At 45.4% G+C, this 20,542-nt stretch overlaps 1 protein-coding gene across 2 annotated transcripts; it reads right to left on the bottom strand.

The window, feature by feature from the left end:
• Positions 1-167: 167 nt before the first annotated feature.
• sh3yl1 (SH3 and SYLF domain containing 1) lies at positions 168-20,530 on the bottom strand. 2 transcript variants are annotated; one of them, XM_064307208.1, is made up of 10 exons: positions 20,397-20,530; positions 16,424-16,534; positions 15,126-15,239; positions 12,822-12,886; positions 7,814-7,926; positions 7,131-7,259; positions 5,101-5,251; positions 4,576-4,723; positions 4,358-4,411; positions 168-2,018 (listed from the first exon to the last, which is right to left on the bottom strand). In XM_064307208.1, coding segments are annotated over exons 1-10 (1,086 nt in total). In that variant the 5' UTR covers positions 20,398-20,530; the 3' UTR covers positions 168-1,818. The 2 variants fall into 2 exon arrangements, with proteins under 2 accessions (XP_064163278.1, XP_064163288.1); XM_064307218.1 differs by having other exon boundaries at positions 4,594-4,723; positions 20,397-20,529.
• Between the last annotated feature and the right edge of the window lie 12 nt (positions 20,531-20,542).

The raw sequence follows: 20,542 nt of genomic DNA, 5'->3' as shown, positions 1-20,542 counted from the left end.
GAAAGTGCTGTAAATACCTCAAATACCCAACACTGCACTGAAAGTACTGTAAATACCTAAAATACCCAACACTGCACACCAACTGTCTGGGCCAAACTGACATTCCAAAAACTCCAGAAAAGTTTAGGAGTTCAGTTATATAATAGGGGTGAATGATTCTGCTGGGAAACGCTAGGAAAAGTATCTTTATTAGAAGCTTTAACACATGGATTTTACCCTTACAAAAATCACAGTAATTTTTTATTAAATTATAATTTAATTCAAATTTATAAATCAGCAAATGTTTTTAAAACCACATCAATTATGTGATATACTTGTATAACTTGCTATTTCACTGAAAATAAGTGAACAGAGGAAGGAGAAGGCTCAACATAAAGTTTTAAAAAAAGCCAGAAGAATAGTACATTCAACACCATAAACTATTATTATAGGACAATAAACAACACCACATTCTGCACATTCATTGCTCCTATCCCTCCATCCGTGATGTACCTGGTGATCCTTGAACACTTAAATAACAGCATTTAAATTCAGGTTTTATTTTCCCACGGTGGAACATTTTCAAGCACAGATTTTTACTGTATAAAAATAGATACCTTCATAAGCAGCAGCATAACATGAAAGTGCTGTTTGAGTCATACTTTCTGGTAAAATCGTGAAGATGTCCCCCCATCAGCCTGTTAAAAATGCACCATTACACAGCCCAATGTGACCAATCAGCAACCTGCATGAAACCCAGCTGTACCATAAATATTTAAATAATGCTTAACACCATGAGTAACTGAAGCTCACATTAGCTTTACGCTGTTAGCCATGAGTAACTGCAGCTCACATTAGCTTTATGCTGTTAGCCCTGAGTAACTGCAGCCAACATTAGCTTTACACTGTTAGCCATGAGTAACTGCAGCTCACATTAGCTTTACGCTGTTAGCCATGAGTAACTGCAGCTCACATTAGCTTTACGCTGTTAGCCATGAGTAACTGCAGCTCACATTAGCTTTACGCTGTTAGCCATGAGTAACTGCAGCTCACATTAGCTTTACGCTGTTAGCCATGAGTAACTGCAGCTCACATTAGCTTTACGCTGTTAGCCATGAGTAACTGCAGCTCACATAAGCTTTACGCTGTTAGCCATGAGTAACTGCAGCTCACATTAGCTTTACGCTGTTAGCCATGAGTAAATGCAGCTCACATTAGCTCTATGCTGTTAGCCATGAGTAACTGCAGCTCACGTTAGCTTCACGCTGTTAGCCATGAGTAACTGCAGCTCACATTAGTTGTACACTGAGATTATAGTGTGTGGTATAGAGCTGAGATTATGGAGTGGGGACTAAGAAGTATGATAGAGAGAAGTCTCCAAACAAAAACCAAAAAAATTACAAAATAAAAAATCCAGAAAATGACATTTTAAAGTGCTGAACTCATTTGAGCATTTAATTTAAAATCGCCACAGTATGATATTTTAAAACAAAAGTGAAACCAAACAAATAAAATCAATAAGAAACAAATTGATACAACACCAGAAATTCTGTTAAATTTCAATGCAAAAATCTTTAGCAAAACGTTTGCTGTTTATATGTAGCCCTATATGTGCTCTAAGTATATACTCTGAGTATAGGGCTACATATATTACTAACTATTTTTGAGATAAGTGGCAGAGAAACCACATTTTACACAGGAAACCATGTTTGGCACAGGAATCGGTTTTACACTGGAGGTGATTTTACACACTCCCCAACCCCAGAAAAAGAGAGTCCACGTTGTAAAGTAGTGCAGAAGCAGGCTGTGTGTGGGGCAGGGGTGCGGACTGACCCAAGATCAGCTGAAGGACACAAAGTTGGCGGGAAAGATGCCAACGCGCCCGTGCAGCTGCCCTTCCCACCAGTCGTACTGCGAGTCCGTTTTGGTCGTCACGGTGATCTTGTCGCCCACATTGAAGCTCAGGTCTCCTGGCTGCTGGCCCGCGAAGGGGTGCATCGCCGTGACAACAACAGGGCCGACTGGAGCTCTGCTGGGGGCTGTACAGGAGAGCAGGGATCAGTAGAGGGTTAGGGTTAGGGCAGGGAACAGTAGAGGGTTAGGGTTAGGGCAGGGATCAGTATAGGGTTAGCGTTAGGGCAGGGATCAGTAGAGGGTTAGGGTTAGGGATCAGTAGAGGGTTAGGGCAGGGATCAGTAGAGGGTTAGGGTTAGGGCAGGGATCAGTAGAGGGTTAGGGTTAGGGCAGGGATCAGTAGAGGGTTAGGGTTAGGGCAGGGATCTGAGGGTTAGGTAGGGGGTTAGGGTTAGGGGGCAGGGATTAGGTAGAGGGTTAGGGTTAGGGCAGGGATCAGTAGAGGGTTAGGGTTAGGGCAGGGATCAGTAGAGGGTTAGGGTTAGGGCAGGGATCAGTAGAGGGTTAGGGTTAGGGCAGGGATCAGTAGAGGGTTAGGGTTAGGGCAGGGATCAGTAGAGGGTTAGGGTTAGGCAGGGATCAGTAGAGGGTTAGGGTTAGGGCAGGGATCAGTGAGGTTAGGGTGGGCGATAGGGTTAGGAGGCAGGGATCAGTAGAGGGTTAGGGTTAGGGCAGGGATCAGTAGAGGGTTGAGGTTAGGGCAGGGATCAGTAGAGGAGGTTAGGGTGTCTAGGGTAGGGACTCAGTAGAGGGTTAGGTTAGAGTTAGGGCAGGGATCAGTAGAGGGGGTTAGGGATTAGGGGGGCAGGGATCAGTAGAGGGTTAGGGTTAGGGCAGGGATCAGTAGAGGGTTAGGGTTAGGGCAGGGATCAGTAGAGGGTTAGGGTTAGGGCAGGGATCAGTAGAGGGTTAGGGTTAGGGCAGGGATCAGTAGAGGGTTAGGATTAGGGTTAGGGCATGGATCAGAGACACAATCACTCCCGCCTGCGGAACTGAACTACTATGCAATCACACTAACTGCATGAAATTAAAGAACGTAAACAGCATTAAAGCTTAAATTTATATTCTCTTGTCTTTATCCATTATTATTCCCATTCTAGTCAGATAAATATTATTTATCCTATCCTTAGAGCATTAGAATGATCAAATAAATTCAACTTAAGTTTAGTAAGAGCACAGTTAACCATCTAAAATAAATGCATTTATGACAGACTGAGACGCAAAGTGGACTATGGAATCCCTGCAGCAGCACGAGTCTAAGTGAGCTCACGGGCGCACATATGTGGCTATACATGGTCATGCAAGAGGCAGCAGTCCGCTGGCTGATTACTGTTCCCACAAAAGAAGGAAAGAAGGAAGGAAAATTTCTCCGTCATGTTAGTATATTTACTATTTATGAATTAATAATTCTATAAAGTCATGTCAAGTTCCACAATAAACTTTAGGGGAACTGTGTCATTAAAATGAACAGAAAATAAAGCACATTTACACTGAGAATAAAGCAAATTTACACTGAGAATAAAGCCCATTTACACTGAGAATAAAGAATATTTACACTGAGAATAAAGCACATTTACAATGAGAATAAAGCACATTTACACTGAGAATAAAGCACATTTACACTGAGAATAAAGAGCATTTACACTGAGAATAAAGCACATTTACACTGAGAATTAAGGGCATTTACACTGAGAATAAAGCACATTTACACTGAGAATAAAGCGCATTTACACTGAGAATAAAGCGCATTTACACTGAGAAAAAGCACATTTACACTGAGAAAAAGCCCATTTACACTGAGAATATAGCACATTTACACTGAGAATAAAGCACATTTACTCTGAGAATAAAGCACATTTACACTGAGAATAAAGCACATTTACACTGAGAATAAAGCACATTTACACTGAGAAGAAAGGCATTTACACGAGAATAAAGCGCATTTACACTGAGAATAAAGCGCATTTACACTGAGAATAAAGCCCATTTACACTGAGAATAAAGCACATTTACTCTGAGAATAAAGCACATTTACACTGAGAATAAAGCACATTTACACTGAGAATAAAGCACATTTACACTGAGAAGAAAGCGCATTTACACCGAGAATAAAGCGCATTTACACCGAGAATAAAGCGCATTTACACTGAGAATAAAGCCCATTTACACTGAGAATAAAGCGCATTTACACTGAGAATAAAGCCCATTTACACTGAGAATAAAGCGCATTTACACTGAGAATAAAGCACATTTACACCAAGAATAAAGCGCATTTACTCTGAAAATAAAGCCCATTTACACTGAGAATAAAGCACATTTACACTGAGAATAACGAGTTACAATAGAGCGCATTTTCAGCAGAGTAAACTGGTCTATCTTAGCAGCTCACACGCAGGGTTTGGTTGGGCTTCAGCAGGGATGTACTGCTCACAATAAGACGTGTTTATCAAACCATTTCACTTACCTGCACTTTCGGATTTGAAAGCAGAAACATTGGGGTAGAGAGATGGCTTTGCATCTAGAGTAAACAGACAATGATTAATCAACATGAACCCCAGGGTCAGCCAATCTGCAGTACCACATGCCCACAAATGCATAAATTAGCCAGATCATAAGAGAGACATTGGCCTACAGCTGCAGATGTGCATGTCAGCAGTGCTTACTGCCCCCGCTCATGTCCACAGGGAGAGGCAGGGGTACCTTCAGGCCACTGGCTAAGGGCAGACCACTGGCTGGGGGCAGGACCCTTAATGGGGGCGGGGCTCTGGCTGGGGGCGGGGCCCTGGGTGGAGCGCTGAGAAGGTGGCCTTGGTCTCGGTGGAGCATTACTCTGTCAGGAGGAACAGGCAGTTAGGGCAAATACTGCAGGGTAGATAATGTGGGGCAGTACAAGTAAGAAACAGGAGAAACAGTCTAGTACAGACTGATAACACGTGCCATGACAGCAGGTGTAGCAGTGACTACAGCAGGTGTAGCAGAAGGTGTAGCAGTAACTGCAGCAGGTGTAGCACTGAAAGCAGCAGGTGTAGCAGGGAATGTAGCAGGTGTAGCAGCAGGTGTAGCAGTGACTGCAGCAGGTAAAGCAGCAGGTGTAGCAGTGACTGCAGCAGGTGAAGCAGGGAATGTAGCAGGTGTAGCAGTGACTGCAGCTGGTAAAGCAGCAGGTGTAGCAGTGACTGCAGCAGGTAAAGCAGGTGTAGCGGTCACCTTGGTGGACTGGCGCTGGTATTTGCGCTCCCAGTCGGAGGTGTATTTGGCGGTGTAATCATCCAGGATGGAGTAGAGGTCATTAGCTGCATCTGGAGGCTCCACCTCCCCATTCAGGATGGAAAGCGGCCGGATATCCTGAGAATAAAACCTGAAGGAGAACACCTTACACTCAGGAACAGGCAGAAACACAGGTCACGCGCCGTCCCACTCGCAACTACTCATAGTTTACATCACCGTTAAAACCTTGGTGGAAGCAGGGCATTGCATGGCTCCATCGTACCACATTCATTCCGCCACCCCGCATTACACTAACATATTACACCACGCATTACACTAAAATATTACACCCCAAATTACACTAACATATTACACCTGCATTACACGCATTCCTAACATACTGCCATGAGACAGAGTGAGACACAGCAGCGCAAAAATGAACATAAAATAACTTTCTCTTGCGTTGTCATCACAACACTCATTTCGGTCTCATAGCTTGTTTTGTCTGTGTTTCAACAACATTTCGCTGGCGTACTCCGCAACCAAAGTGCTGAAATTGGTGGAACCAAATTTAAACTTATTTTCTTCATGCTCAAGAGACACTCATGCACTCAGGTACTCACTCGGGTACTCAGTCAAGAGCTCAGTCAGTTACTCACTCAGGAGCTCAGCCAGGCGCTCAGCCAGGTGTTCAGTGAGGCGTTCAGTCAGGTGCTCAGTCAGATGCTCAGTTAGGTGCTCAAGCCAGGTGCTCAGCCAGAAGCTCAGTCAGGTGTTCAGTCAGGTGCTCAGTCAAGAGCTCAGTCAGGCGTTCAGTCAGAAGCTCAGCCAGCTCAGGACGTCAGTGGTGCTCAGTCAAGAGCTCAGTCAGGCTGCTCAGTCAGCGCTCAGCAGGTGTTCAGTGAGGCGTTCAGTCAGGCGTCAGTCAGAAGGTCAGTCAGGCGCTCAGCCAGGTGCTCAGGGCCCAGAAGCTCAGTCGGGCGTTCAGTTAGGTGCTCAGTCAAGAGCTCATTCAGGTGCTCAGTCAAGAGCTCAGTCAGGTGCTCAGTCAGGCGTTCAGTCAGGTGCTCAGTCGGGCGTTCAGTCAGAAGCTCAGTCAGGTGTTCAGTCAGGTGCTCAGTCGGGCGTTCAGTTAGGTGCTCAGTCAAGAGCTCATTCAGGTGCTCAGTCAAGAGCTCAGTCAGGTGCTCAGTCAGGTGTTCAGTCAGGTGCTCAGTCGGGCGTTCAGTCAGAAGCTCAGTCAGGTGTCAGTCAGGTGCTCAGTCGGCGTTCAGTTCAGAGCTCAGTCAGAGCCTCAGTCAGGTGCTCATGGTCAGAGAGCTCAGTCAGGTGCTCAGTCAGGTGTTCAGTCAGGTGCTCAGGTTCAGGGCGTTCAGTCAGAAGCTCAGTCAGGTGTTCAGTCAGGTGCTCAGTCGGGCGTTCAGTTAGGTGCTCAGTCAAGAGCTCAGTCAGGTGCTCAGTCAAGAGCTCAGTCAGGCGTTCAGTCAGAAGCTCAGTCAGGTGTTCAGTCAGGTGCTCAGTCAAGAGCTCAGTCAGGCGTTCAGTCAGAAGCTCAGCCAGGCGCTCAGTCAGGTGCTCAGTCAGGCGTTCAGTCAGAAGCTCAGCCAGGCGCTCAGTCAGGTGCTCAGTCAGGCGTTCAGTCAGAAGCTCAGCCAGGCGCTCAGTCAGGCGTTCAGTCAGAAGGTCAGCCAGGCGCTCAGTCAGGTGCTCAGTCAGAAGCTCAGCCAGGCGCTCAGTCGGGCGTTCAGTTAGGTGCTCAGTCAAGAGCTCAGTCAGGTGCTCAGTCAGGCGTTCAGTCTGAAGCTCAGCCAGGCACTCGGTCAGGCGCTCAGTCAGGTGCTCAGTCAGAAGCTCAGCCAGGCGCTCAGTCAGGTGCTCAGTCAGAAGCTCAGCCAGGTGCTCAGTCAGAGGCTCAGCCAGGTGCTCAGTGAGGTGCTCAGCCAGGTGCTCAGCCAGGTGCTCAGTCATGGTGTTCTTATAGCTGCAGGTTCTTAGTGAAATGGACTCAGGCTTTTCATGGTGCTGCTTACTTTCTGTTAGTTTCTCTGCGTTCGATTAGACAGGACCCCTCCAGCGACACCCCTGCAAACAGGCCGCGGGACCTGCAGTACGTAAACACAGCAGCTGTGCTTCTCAACGCCACGTCCGCCTCAATGTTCCTGAGAGAGAAGGGGCGCAAGAAAACCTGTTTATTCCTATTTACACAAGCAGGAATAATTATGATAAATTGTATTCATATAGCAGCCTATCAAGGCAAGTGCTAAAACATGCAGCAATTAAACTGAAGGAAAGTTTCAAAAAAAATGTCTAAACAAAAGACAGATTTTCCTCAGTCTTCACAGAGATGAACCTATGCTTTTTGAAAACAACTCAAACTGTATCTGCACAAATAAACAAGTGGACGTCTGGACTGTGATATTTAGAGTTCTCTCTCACTGCTCTATCTGTGAGTGATTAGAATTATTGATAATATGTCGAAATCCCACATAATTTAATCCTTATTAAAAAAACGTGTACACTAAGCACTCTCACACACCCTAAACACTCTCTTTCTCTCTCTCTCTCACACACACACACACTATACATACACTAAACACTCATACTCCAGAAGTGATTCTCTGCTGTACAAATGCAGATACAGGGAGAGCTACGATACTGTACCCCTCTCACCAGCTCAGCAGCCGCCCCCTCACCTGTCCAGCACCCCCCTCACCTGCCCATTGGTCCCACTGCCACAGTGCAGTTCCCCCCCAGGGTGAGGTTCCCTCCCTTGGCGAATGCTTCGATGGCACGCCTGTAGTTCAAAATGATGACCAGATCTGACACCTGGAGGAGAAGAACATCACATACTCAACCTCTGTACTGTCAGACAGAACCAAACAGCACCACACACACACCTCTGTACTGTCAGACAGAACCGAACAGCACCACACACACACCTCTGTACTGTCAGACAGAACCAAACAGCACCACACACACACCTCTGTACTGTCAGACAGAACCAAACAGCACCACACACACCTCTGTACTGTCAGACAGAACCAACAGCACCACACACACACCTCTGTACTGTTAGAAAGACCACAGCACCCACCACACCTCTGTACTGTCAGACAGACCAACAGCACCACACACACCTCTGTACTGTCAGACAGAACCAAACAGCACCACACACACCTCTGTACTGTCAGACAGAACCAAACAGCACCACACACACACCTCTGTACTGTCAGACAAAACAGACCGAACAGCACCACACACACCTCTGTACTGTCAGACAGAACCAAACAGTACCACACACACCTCTGTACTGTCAGACAGAACCAAACAGCACCACACACACACACACCTCTGTACGGTCAGACAGAACTAAACAGTACCACACACACCTCTGTACTGTCAGACAGAACCAAACAGCACCACACACCCACCTCTGTACTGTCAGACAAAACCAAACAGCACCACACACACACCTCTGTACTGTCAGACAGAACCAAACAGCACCACACACACACCTCTGTACTGTCAGACAGAACCAAACAGCACCACACACACCTCTGTACTGTCAGACAGAACCAAACAGCACCACACACACACACCTCTGTACTGTCAGAAGAACCAAACAGCACCACACACACACACCTCTGTACTGTCAGACAAAACAGACCACAGTACCACCACACACCTCTGTACTGTCAGACAGAACCAAACAGCACCACACACACACCTCTGTACTGTCAGACAGAACCAAACAGCACCACACACACCTCTGTACTGTCAGACAGAACCAAACAGCACCACACACACACCTCTGTACTGTTAGAAAGAACCAAACAGCACCACACACACACCTCTGTACTGTCAGACAGAACCAAACAGCACCACACACACACCCTCTGTACTGTCAGACAAAACAGACCACACACACACACACCTCTGTACTGTCAGACAAAACAGACGGAACAGCACCACACACACCTCTGTAGCAACAAACCAAACAGCCCACACCACACTCTGTACTGCAGACAAAACCAAACAGCACCACACACACCTCTGTACTGTCAGACAGAACCAAACAGCACCACACACACACCTCTGTACTGTCAGACAGAACCAAACAGCACCACACACACCTCTGTACTGTCAGACAGAACCAAACAGCACCACACACACACCTCTGTACTGTCAGACAAAACAGACCGAACAGCACCACACACACCTCTGTACTGTCAGACAGAACCAAACAGTACCACACACACCTCTGTACTGTCAGACAGAACCAAACAGCACCACACACACACACACCTCTGTACGTCAGACAGAACTAAACATACCACACACACCTCTGTACTGTCAGACAGAACCAAACGCACCACACACCACCTCTGTACTGTCAGACAAACCAAACAGCACCACACACACACCTCTGTACTGTCAGACAGAACCAAACAGCACCACACACACCACACTCTGTACTGTCAGACAGAACCAAACAGCCCACACACACCTCTGTACTGTCAGACAGAACCAAACAGCACCACACACACACACCTCTGTACTGTCAGAAAGAACCAAACAGCACCACACACACACACCTCTGTACTGTCAGACAAAACAGACCGAACAGTACCACACACACCTCTGTACTGTAGACAGAACCAAACAGCACCCACACACACACACTCTGTACTGTCAGACAGAACCAAACAGCACCACACACACCTCTGTACTGTCAGACAGAACCAAACAGCACCACACACACACACCTCTGTACTGTCAGACAGAACCAAACAGCACCACACACACATACCTCTGTACTGTCAGAAAGAACCAAACAGCACCACACACACACACCTCTGTACTGTCAGACAAAACAGACCGAACAGCACCACACACACCTCTGTACTGTCAGACAAAACAGACGGAACAGCACCACACACACCTCTGTGAGACAAAACAAACCAAACAGCGCCACACTCACCTCTATACTGCCAGACAAAACCAAACAGCACCACACACACACCTCTGTACTGTCAGACAGAACCAAACAGCACCACACACACACCTCTGTACTGTCAGACAGAACCAAACAGCACCACACACACCTCTGTACTGTCAGACAGAACCAAACAGCACCACACACACACCTCTGTACTGTCAGACAAACAGAGACAGCACCACACACACACCTCTGTACTGTCAGACAGAACCAAACAGTACCACACACACCTCTGTACTGTCAGACAGAACCAAACAGCACCACACACACACACACCTCTGTACGGTCAGACAGAACTAAACAGTACCACACACACCTCTGTACTGTCAGACAGAACCAAACAGCACCACACACCCACCTCTGTACTGTCAGACAAAACCAAACAGCACCACACACACACCTCTGTACTGTCAGACAGAACCAAACAGCACCACACACACACACCTCTGTACTGTCAGACAGAACCAAACAGCACCACACACACCTCTGTACTGTCAGACAGAACCAAACAGCACCACACACACACACCTCTGTACTGTCAGAAAGAACCAAACAGCACCACACACACACACCTCTGTACTGTCAGACAAAACAGACCGAACAGTACCACACACACCTCTGTACTGTCAGACAGAACCAAACAGCACCACACACACACACCTCTGTACTGTCAGACAGAACCAAACAGCACCACACACACCTCTGTACTGTCAGACAGAACCAAACAGCACCACACACACACACCTCTGTACTGTCAGACAGAACCAAACAGCACCACACACACATACCTCTGTACTGTCAGAAAGAACCAAACAGCACCACACACACACACCTCTGTACTGTCAGACAAAACAGACCGAACAGCACCACACACACCTCTGTACTGTCAGACAAAACAGACGGAACAGCACCACACACACCTCTGTGAGACAAAACAAACCAAACAGCGCCACACTCACCTCTATACTGCCAGACAAAACCAAACAGCACCACACACACACCTCTGTACTGTGGATTGGAACACATGGCTGATCTGACAAACTAATTCATTCAGTTGCAAATAGATTATTATTCATCAACTGGATTTTGATGTAAGGTATAACAATGAAGCTTTAATCAACCTGATGCTTTTCCATGTGAGCACACAGAGCAGACGTCAAACATGACTACTCTGGGAGCAGCCTGAGCAAAGCGGCCATAGCATGCAAAAACCTTTAATTACAAATGAGTCACAGGCCAATCCCTGACAATTTACATTCCACTTAATGTGACACCCGCACTAAGCCACCACCCCCCAACACACTCGCACACTCGCTCACTCTCTCTCTCTCACACTCACACACACTAAACACTCTCTCGCTCTCTCACACTCACACACACTAAACACTCTCTCGCTCTCTCACACTCACACACACTAAACACTCTCTCGCTCTCTCACACTCACACACACTAAACACTCTCTCGCTCTCTCACACTCACACACCTAACACCGCGCTCTCTCACACTCTCACTCACATATATACTCAGGCTCACTCTCACACTCACTCTCACACTCTCACATTCACATAATGGTTGCATTTCTGTTGAGGCTACTGCAGGGTTAAACACAAATAAAACGCCATACCAAACAGCACTGTGTTCCGATAGTGTAAATCAGATAGATTTGTGCAAAGCAATTGCATTAGCATTTGGCTAATAGTGCATTTTATAATGCACTCACAACCCTAACCCTAACTAGCAAAGCGGACACTGCCGGTTGTATTCGTTCTTGGCGTGTATAGAGTAATTTAATGAAACCTTTTAATGAAATGAAGGCCTATTTACAATAAATATTTGAAGTGTTTAAAATATTTTTTAAAAGATAACAATAAAAATTCAAAAAAGAATATTGATGCCCAGCATGGGAATGTACATGGCCAAATCCCACCATAATTTGGAATGTCCAATTCACTATTTTCAACCACAGCATTTTCAGTGGTCTCTAATGCCCAATCAGGAGACGTTCTCCCCCAAAACACGTCCTGTTACATGTGCTTGTTTTCACACCGCAGGTCCCAGCCAAGCTTACACAGAGGGGAGTCAGGGGAAGACCGGTCATATGTGGCTTTGCTATGTAGTCCACAGGTGCATGGTTGACAAGGTCACTAGAGACCGATGAAACACGCAACCCGCAATAGCTAACTGTGCGTCACCCTCTGGTGCTACTGTCCACAGTCAGCACTGGCACAGTCTAGATTCAGTATTCAAAAGCTACTCAGCTACATTACATTACAGGCATTTAGCAGACGCTCTTATCCAGAGAAACTTACACAGCTTTTTACATAGCATTTTACATTGTATCCATTTATACAGCTGGATATATACTGAAGCAATTCAGGTTAAGTACCTTGCTCAAGGGTACAATGGCAGTGTCCTATCCAGGAATCGAACCTATGACCTTTCGGTTACAAGCCCAGTTCCTTACCCACTGTGCTACACTGCCGTTCCTTACCCACTGTGCTACATACTAAACACACTGGAAGAGCCTCTGCCAAAGCACATACAACCTAACAAAGATCTGTAATGCTCGTGGACAACAATCAGAATGTGTAATTCTGAGACACATGTAGAACAGCCAATCAGCATCTGTAATGCTGAGACACATGCAGAACAGCCAATCAGCATCTGTAATTTCAGTGTAATCAAATGTCTGAAAGGGATTCCAGATTTCAGATAAACTAACCTCAACTCCAATCTCGAATCCCCCACCAAGACCTGCAATCCCAATAGCCGAAGGTGCAGACCACCCTGAGAGGGAAGGAGGAAGTAGGGAAGGGAGAAAACAGTTATTACTACTTTAAAAAGTCACAAGCAAATCTCAAATCTTTCTCAATCTCAAATCCCAAGTAGCAATAGTTTCTAGCATACAATGAATTTCACGGTGACAGAAATTACTGGAATTTATCCAGCTGTTTCAGAGTTTCTGTTTCTCATGTAAACAGCACATTCTCTGCTCCATTACTCCCACCTAAGCATGCAATCAAACATTATATTAACTCCCGATTCAGCAAATCAAATTGAATGTTACATTTTATTCCTGATTCAGGGGTTTTAATCTCAGTACCACACAGCTGTGGTCTTTCCCAAACATGCATGTACACGAGCACACACGCATGTACACGAGCATGCACGCACGTACACGAGCCCCGCACGCATGTACACGAGCATGCACGCATGTACACGAGCATGCACGCATGTACACGAGCACACACGCATGTACATGAGCACGCACGCATGTACACGAGCACGCACGCATGTACACGAGCACACACGCATGTACATGAGCATGCACGCACGCACGTACAAGAGCACACACGCATGTACATGAGACACGCACGCACGTACACGAGCCACGCACGCATGTACACGAGCACACACGCATGTACACGAGCACGCACGCACGCATGTACACGAGCACACACGCATATACACGAGCATGCACGCACGTACACGAGCCACGCACGCATGTACACGAGCATGCACGCATGTACACGAGCACACACGCATGTACACGAGCACGCACGCATGTACACGAGCACGCACGCATGTACACGAGCACACACGCATGTACATGAGCACGCACGCATGTACACGAGCACACACGCATGTACACGAGCATGCACGCACGTACACAAGCCACGCACGCATGTACACGAGCATGCACGCATGTACACGAGCACACACGCATGTACACGAGCACACACGCATGTACATGAGCACGCACGCACGCATGTACAAAAGCACACACGCATGTACATGAGACACGCACGCACGTACACGAGCCACGCACGCATGTACATGAGCACACACACATGTACATGAGACACGCACGCACGTACACGAGACACGCACGCAGGTACACGAGCACACACACATGTACATGAGACACGCACACACGTACACGAGTCACGCACGCACGCATGTACACAAGCACACACGCATGTACACGAGCATGCACGCACGTACACGAGCCACGCACGCATGTACACGAGCATGCACGCATGTACACGAGCACGCACGCACGTACAAGAGCACACACGCATGTACATGAGACACGCACGCACGTACACGAGCCACGCACGCATGTACATGAGCACACAAGCATGCACGCATGTACACGAGCACACACATGCATGTACATGAGACACGCACGCACGTACACGAACACACACGCATGTACATGAGCACGCACGCACGTACAAGAGCACACGCGCATGTACATGAGACACGCACGCAGTACAGAGCACGCACGCATGTACATGACACACAGCCATGCACACCGCATGTACAACACCAGCACGTACACGAGCCACGCACGCATGTACACGAGCATGCAGCATGTACACGAGCACGCACGCATGACACGCATGTAGCACGGCACACACGCATGTACATGAGACACGCACCATGTACACGAGCACACACATGTACATGAGACACGCATAGACACCAAGCATGCACACTGACACGGAAGCACCACGTACACAGCACGCACGCATGTACATGAGCACACACGCACGCATGTACACGAGCACACACACATGTACAGAGCACAACGCAGCATGTACATGAGCAACGCAGCACGCATGTACACGAGCCACACATGCATGTACATGAGACACGCACGAGCACCACATGTACACAAGCCACGACACGCATGTACAACACATGAGCACACAGCATGCACGCATGTACATGGACACGAGCACGACACACCCCTGTACATGAGACATGCACGCATGTACATGAGACACGCATGCATGTACACGAGCACACACACATGTACACGAGCACGCACGCATGTACACGAGCACGCACGCATGAACACGAGCACACACACATGTACATGAGCACGAACGCATGTACACGAGCACACACGCATGCACGTGCACACGCATGCACATGAGCACACGAGCATGCACGCATGTACACGTGCACGCACAGGTACAGACACACACATCCATGCTCTTTCAAAACTAAAACTCACGTCCATCAGGGAGTCGAGCGATGACGATCCCGCTGCCTCCTCGAGCGGTTATCATGAACCCCGCTTTGATGACCGATATGATGGCCAGACCCTCTGCCTTTGCAATCACATGGGCTACAGGAGAAACAGAAGCATTATACTCACCATTACACATTACTCACCATTTCCCAACAGTACAATCACCATTACACATTACACTCACCATTACAACCTTACAATCACCATTACAACACATTACACTCGGCATTACAACATTACAATCAACATTACACATTATAATCACCATTACAACATTACAATCACCATTTCACAACCTTACAATCACCATTTCACAACATTACAATCACCATTTCACAACTTTACAATCACCATTACACAACATTACAATCACCATTACACTCACCATTACAGAGCCAATAATTTCTGTAACACGATGTGATTGGTTGATGGTGGATAAATAAAAAATATTCTTTTTCTCACAAACTCCAATAACAAATATCTCGATGAAGACTCAAACTTGTGTAAACTAAACTCAGCCACAGCATTCTTTTTTCAAATTAAAATCCATTTGCATTCATTTTTATTTAAAACGCAGTACATTTTACCCCCTCCTCCATATTGTACAAAACATTCTTACAAGCTCAACATAAAAGATTTTAAAAAGCTTTATCAGAGGTCAAATTTTTTTTAAACCTCAAGAACTTTTAGCAAGCTAAGTAACTTCTAACTTCAAGGACATCTGAGACACAATGCACTAAACCCATGTGCATCATGGATAATGTTAAAGAGAATGACCTAAGTTACATCAAGCATTAAGGTGCTTTGATTTCATTGCACTTACATGTCTGAAACTGCATACGCACACACGCACACGCGCATGTGCGCACGCACGCACGCACACGCACACGCACACGCACACGCACACGCACACGCACACGCACCTATAACTGTACTGTCAAAAGGAAAGGAAGAGACAGGAGAGTATCTTGGGCAGGCAAGTTAGTTCACAGCCAAACGGCAGTATGACGTCAGTGCAGAGAAATGCACCCTCCCAACTCAATGACAGCGATGCCAGGAATGCATGGAATTTCGATGACTTGGACAGAGTGACAAACCCTTTCACACGGAAGAGCCACACTAAAACCACACAAGCATCACGCTTACTTACACACATGCGTGCACTACTGAAACCCTGTATAACACAGACACACTATAGAACTCCCACATCCTCATACACACAGATACAGACACATAATACCGAAACTGCAAGTTAAAAGAGTTCAAAGGTCATATGTTACCTGGGATGAGTTTGTCCGGTCCCGTACGGCTGGAGATTTGGGTGAAATCCCGCAGGATTTTGGCCGCCTTCTTTGCCTCGGACCCCAGGTTAGATGGGATAGGGTTACTCACTGCCAAAGGAGAGCACATGCTTTCAAACATTCACAACAGATAGACACTCACACAAACAAAGAAAAAAAAACCTGATCAAGGCACATATTGCTGGAATAGTTGCATTTTGCTAAATAACTTAATGAGCAAACAGTGTGCAATCTTCTATCATGTGAATGCTTCTCCTTTGTTGAACATTTCCTTAATAAGTAGGTGCACAGTTTACAAGCACAGCTTGAGCAGTAAACTGCAGGTTTGAGAATGCCTAACATGAATACTCACTGTGCCCATCAGGGTTCAATTAACTGCATTTAAAGCAGGAAATGGGCTGGCAGCTCCCCTATCCCCGCAATCCACTTCTAGGCCCCTCAGATCATCAGATCAGATGCCTCTGACAATCCCATGGGCTCTGTTAAAGCTAAGGGATGATCATGCCATTGCTGTTGCTGCAGTGGTAGTTTAGCTCTTTATGGTAGGTCTGCCTCCTCTGTTGACACTTCGAATCTCAGCTGAAAGCCCATATTTTCTTCTAGGTCAATGTCAGTTGTTTTCAAATGTGCTTTATAAATAAAGTTGACAAACTTGATGAAGGACAGGTTTCCATTAGGGTATCTTTCACAAACACTGAACAGGACTCTGCAGATTACTGGGTCCTCTTAAACCATGTGTATTCTGGGTTCCTCTGCAGATTACTGGGTCCTCTTAAACCATCTGGATTCTGGGGTCCTCTGCAGATTACTGGGTCCTCTTAAACCATGTGCATTCTGGGGTTCTCTGCAGATTACTGGGTCCTCTTAAACCATGTGCTTGGGTTCACTCTGCAGATCTGTCCTCTTAACCATCTGGATCTCTGGTTTTTTCTGCAGATTATGGTCCTCTTTAAAATGTGCATTCTGGGGTTCTCTGCAGATTACTGGGTCCTCTTAAACCATGTGCATTCTGGGGTTCTCTGCAGATTACTGGGTCCTCTTAAACCATGTGCATTCTGGGTTCCTCTGCAGATTACTGGGTCCTCTTAAACCATCTGGATTCTGGGGTTCTCTGCAGATTACTGGGTCCTCTTAAACCATGTGCATTCTGGGGTTCTCTGCAGATTACTGGGTCCTCTTAAACCATGTGCATTCAGGGGTTCTCTGCAGATTACTGGGTCCTCTTAAACCATGTGCATTCTCATCTCATCTTTAATTAAACGAATCTCAGAGAAGCCGAAATAGCTCTGCAGTTGAGCACATTTTAATGAAAAACTGGGTTTAAGAATAATGACAGGACTTTTACAAAGAAAAAACACCAAACCACAGTGTGCTAAGGAAAAGTGTTTTATGATTATTTTTCACCATTAATACAGCAACACTTTGAAAATAGTATCATACACTGGACTACCCAAGGCAGAGTATACAGGGTAATTCCATTAGCATGCTGACTCACTCATGAATCACAAAGCAACAATCACAGGCTAACAAATAAAGGTCAGGCAGCCAATCGGTGCTCAGATCTCAGGTGTTTTTGGCCAGAGTTCTCCTTTGCGGTTAGCCTAGCTAAGATAGGTGATCTAAACGTCATTTTCAATGCAGTCCTTCCAGTTCAGTAATTCAGAGAAAACCTGCAATCTCAGAGAAATACTCCATCACAAACGGAAGAAGGCTCCTTAACGTACCACTCTCAGGTTAGGGTTAGGGTTAGGGTTAGTGAGAAGTGAGGAGCTGGGTTAGGGTTAGTGAGAAGTGAGAACCTGGCATTTTTCCTGGGATTTCATTCCTCAGTTTCAGTAAAATATTAATCCCCAAGCACACTGAGATAGAGGGAACAATGTAGCCTTTAATTCAGACAATTAGGGAACAAAGTTTTAGCAAAAACACCGCAAGAACAACAGCTCAGAACAACATAAATCTCGTCAGTTTAAGGATTAAACAGATTAAAAAACGTCAAGGATTCATATTTCAGAGACAAGCTTTGATAATGATGTTTATTATAAAAAACATGTATATTCAGGTGAGTATCATTCCAGTCCTGAAACTCTCAGAATTAATATAATCTTTCAGTATATGAATCTGGCTGCTGAAGATGCATACTACAGTTCTACAGAACCGTTACTACTTATTATGGCTGTGTCTTCTGTATCTAAGTGCATCTAGCCTGTAGCACCAGTTAGCAGGACAGCAAGGAGTAGCACAGCTAGCTAGTTAAATAGCCAACTTGCTGCATAACATCATCAAACTAAAATACTTTATGAAGCAGGCCTACTAACTGCACACCACTACATCACATCTGTGCACCAGCTGACTCTAGCTACCTAAACAATTATCTGGAAAATATTATGGGACATCAGCCAACTATAACTGCCAATGTTTGTGATTTTGAACAAGGTGGTTAGCCATGGGCTCAGTATGAATCTCATTAGCTTGCTGGTTAGCTAGCCAATTACAATACTTACAGTATTGCTAAAATTATAGGTATTATGATGGTGCCTGTGTTGTAAAACCTACAGGTATAATACTATAATGCTGTATAAGCAACCTTTTTCCACACAAATGTTTTGCACACATATACCGGTTATCCAAGGCTACAGTCCCTTTGGAAGCCCCACTGCCTTAATGGCCACACCCATCACAATCTACACACTGGGGACATACAGCAGGGGAGGCGGAGTCAGTACACAGCGACAAATAAGGGCAGGCGAAGGCGCGGGTCATAATGGCAGCAGAACACTGGATTTAACCCTTACCGTCCTGCTCTGCCACCGCACATAAGTACCGTATATAGGAGCTCATGGTGTACACACCGGCCTACGCTGACATAAATGTGTGTTCCTTTGATGACCTCAGCACTTTTATTGAATGCTATACCAGCAATGTGATCCGTTTTTTTACTAGGCCATCTTATCCAATACATAAAGCAACAGATTGCTTTAGAATGAGAAACAACATGTTTGTCTTTATGACTGCACATGTAATTGCCATTTACGCAGGTGTAGAGGTAGGTACTGAATTAATCAATAAACCAATAAACAAAACAATAAAAATAATGTCAAATGAAGTCACAATCAATTCTCAAAGAATAGAAAATCAAAGAATGTGTGTGTGTGTGTGTGTGTGTATATATATATATATATATATGTGTATAAATGTACAATTAAAGGACAAATAAATTATCCCCAGTTTCTTTGGCGAAAATTATTTTTTTTTTTAATGAATGTTAACTATTATTGCGAATCCAGACCACCTTCCTGATAGCCACGTTTTGGAGGCGAATATTGATACTTTTAAATGCTTAATTTAATTTAGTTTTACAGAGCACAGGTTTATGGCTATTTCAATATCATCACTTTACATCGGATATAAACAATAATTTGATTTAAATTTTAAAAATAAATTGTGTGTAACAGAATAGTGGACTGTAATTATGTGATTTGACATTTTTAAAACCATTTAAATGGACCTCATCCTGAGATTTCCTTTAACACTCGACAATTTTCCTTTTATACAATCTTCCTTCCTTTTTGAGTTCATAGACACGTTTAAGTAATTACAATTACAGTGTTTAAGGCTAGCAAATATTGAAAAAGCTCGATGTTCCATAATTGGCCAAACGCAAATAATGTATAATAAATAAATAAATAAAATAATCGAGCTATAATTTACCAGCGGTGTGCGATACAGCAGCAGATAACGATACACTTACACACCACACTAATGCAAACACATCTTAGTCTCGTTTAAACATTTTAGGCAGCATTCCGCTCAACAAATTCTGTTTTATCTCGATTGACTACGTCTCCACAAATTGAATGAAATTCCGAACCGAGGGTAGACTCAAGTTTGGGAGTTAGACTATTTAGAAAACAACAACACGCCCGTGTTTTAATAACAAAAAACTGTAACTTACTTTTCTTTAAAAAACAGACTTCCTCTTAGTTCCTGTTGCGTGTTTTCGATTGACTAATCACACCTTGTTCAGGTAGCTCACTGGCGAAACACCTGCCAAACCTGTTACATTAGATGCTAATATGGAAGGACCCAACAACACAAAAT

This window comes from Anguilla rostrata, chromosome 1, assembly GCF_018555375.3.
Source record: "Anguilla rostrata isolate EN2019 chromosome 1, ASM1855537v3, whole genome shotgun sequence".
NCBI classification, from domain to species: domain Eukaryota; kingdom Metazoa; phylum Chordata; class Actinopteri; order Anguilliformes; family Anguillidae; genus Anguilla; species Anguilla rostrata.
This window is presented reverse-complemented; position numbering and strand designations above follow the sequence as displayed.

Bases quoted from the DNA above. Each gene is read 5' to 3' on its own strand.
- sh3yl1 (XM_064307208.1), bottom strand. The intron at 12,887-15,125 runs GTGAGTTTTAGT...CTTCCCTCTCAG, and splicing joins CGCTCGACTCCCTGATGGAC to GGTGGTCTGCACCTTCGGCT. The intron at 2,019-4,357 runs GTAAGTGAAATG...TCTCCTGTACAG, and splicing joins TTTCAAATCCGAAAGTGCAG to CCCCCAGCAGAGCTCCAGTC.